Below are 1,977 nucleotides of genomic sequence, written 5' to 3'. Positions count from 1 at the left end.
TAGCTGGGATTACAGGCGCTCGCCACCATGCCTAGCTCAGGGCTCTCCCATCATTCAATCACCTGGGCTGCCCCACTTTACAAAACACAACTGTCATTGACTCTGGAGGCTGAAGAGAGGGAAGCGCCTGGGGTGCTGTCCTTAGGGAGCCGAGCATGTGTGAGTGCAGTGACATCTGCTCATCTGGGGATGTGACTCGGTGAGAGAGCAGCGGAAGAGTGGGACGGTTCTGTGCCCCTCTTGCAATTGCCCCGGGGCAGCTCTCTCAGGTCATGGTCTGTACAGAGCAGCCCCAAGGCTTGGACGGTCCTTAAAGACTGCTGAGCCACCCTCAAGGAACGCAGTACCCCTTAAAGACAGGACCCGCAGCCTACTGAGTTTGGCCAAATGCTGAAACATCTGATAATAAAAACACTGGTGTCTAATAACACAAGATGAAGCAGAAATGTAAACGGATCCCAATCCAAGAAACAGCTGGATAGGAGACTGAAGAGATGTTTCAGGATGAGAACGGGGAAGGGCAATGTTGCCCTAACTTTTCCCAGGCTAAGAATTACCTTCCGGGAGGCTTCTGAAACAAACATCCCCAGATTGAGTGGGAGGCCTGGGAGGTCTGCATGCTGGGCAGGTGACTCTCACCTTCAGGGAAGCTTTAAAAACACCCCTTGGGGGAAAGCTCTAGGCCAGGGCCCATCAGGATTGCTTAACGGTGGGAATGACTCATGGGGTCTGCCACCTGTAACCCCATCTCTAAGTCCCACCTTAGTCTTTGGGGCTGGGAAGGGGAGAAGCCAGCTCGTACCTGGTGAACTGCTGGACAGGAACCCAATCCTTGGCATCAGGGAAACAGAACTGGGGAATGGCCTTCAGTTGGTCCTCAGCCTCTCTCATGAACTTGAAAGATCTTTCCAACTGCAGGGAGAAAGGTGAGAGACGGTTCGAGAACAAACCCCAGCATGGGAGGGTGAGGCAGATGATGGCAAGGATGGCCTCTCCCACCTCTCCACATTTGTGACTGCCGCCTTAACCTCTTCCCTTGGGAAGGGCTTGCAGCTCAGTCTGCTGGGGCGTTCCTCCCCCCAGGGCAGTTCCAACTATACACCTCTGGGAGAAGTCGGGAGGAAAAAACAGTATGCTTGAGAGAAACGTTATCTATGCTTCTCCGCTTGACATTCTAGAATGTAACTATTTCAATGAATAAAAAAACACTGCCAGAGGTCTTTTCCAAATAGGAGGCTCAGGAAACCGGAGGACAGAGCCTCCAATCAGGCCTTTCTATCTCTGGGCCCAGGCAAAGCAGTCCCTTCTCACTCCAGGCAAAGACTTACAACACCCTCAGTGAATACATTCAGTAAAACCATATTATGCTGGGAAATTCAACTAATTTCAGACAGTCTTTGAGTGTTGGAACTAGAAGGAAGCGTGACGCCATCCAGCCTGACATTCTTATTTCAGCAAGAAGGAAATAAGCCCTGAGGTGTGACATGATGTGTCCAGGTCACATGAGTTAATGTTCGAACTAGGAAGAAAAATGATCTAATCTTTTTTTTCTCTCTCTCTCTATGAGATTCTAGCACATCATACAGTATCTGACATATCAAAGACCGGATGAATGTTATCTTGTTAAAGAACAGGATGAGCACTTTGGGAGGCCAAGGCAGGAGGATCACTTGAGGCCAGGAGTTCAAAACCAGCTGGGGCAACATAGTGAGGTCCCATGTCTATGGAAAAAAAAAAAAAAAAAAAGAACAAGGGCCTGGCGTGGTGGCTCACACCTGTTATCCCAGCACTTTGGGAGGCTGAGGCCAGTGAATCACCTGGGGTCAGGAGTTTGAGACCAGCCTGGCCAACACAGCAAGACCCCATCTGTACTAAAAATACAAAAAAATTAGCCACGTGTGGTGGTGGCAGGCACCTGTACTCTCAGTTGCTTGGGAGGCTGAGGCATGAGAACTGCTTGAACCCAGGAGGCGGAGG

At 50.4% G+C, this 1,977-nt stretch overlaps 1 protein-coding gene across 1 annotated transcript in view; it reads right to left on the bottom strand.

Moving 5' to 3' along the window:
- The window catches only part of DENND2A (DENN/MADD domain containing 2A), a 156,309-nt gene that overhangs the window by 70,257 nt on the left and 84,075 nt on the right, over positions 1-1,977 (bottom strand). The window contains exon 10 of the mRNA XM_011995498.1: positions 803-912. Coding sequence (XP_011850888.1) covers positions 803-912 — 110 coding nt within the window. The remainder of the gene's footprint in view (positions 1-802; positions 913-1,977) is intronic.

Source organism: Mandrillus leucophaeus, unplaced genomic scaffold (assembly GCF_000951045.1).
Source record: "Mandrillus leucophaeus isolate KB7577 unplaced genomic scaffold, Mleu.le_1.0 Scaffold49, whole genome shotgun sequence".
Lineage (NCBI taxonomy): Eukaryota > Metazoa > Chordata > Mammalia > Primates > Cercopithecidae > Mandrillus > Mandrillus leucophaeus.
This window is presented reverse-complemented; position numbering and strand designations above follow the sequence as displayed.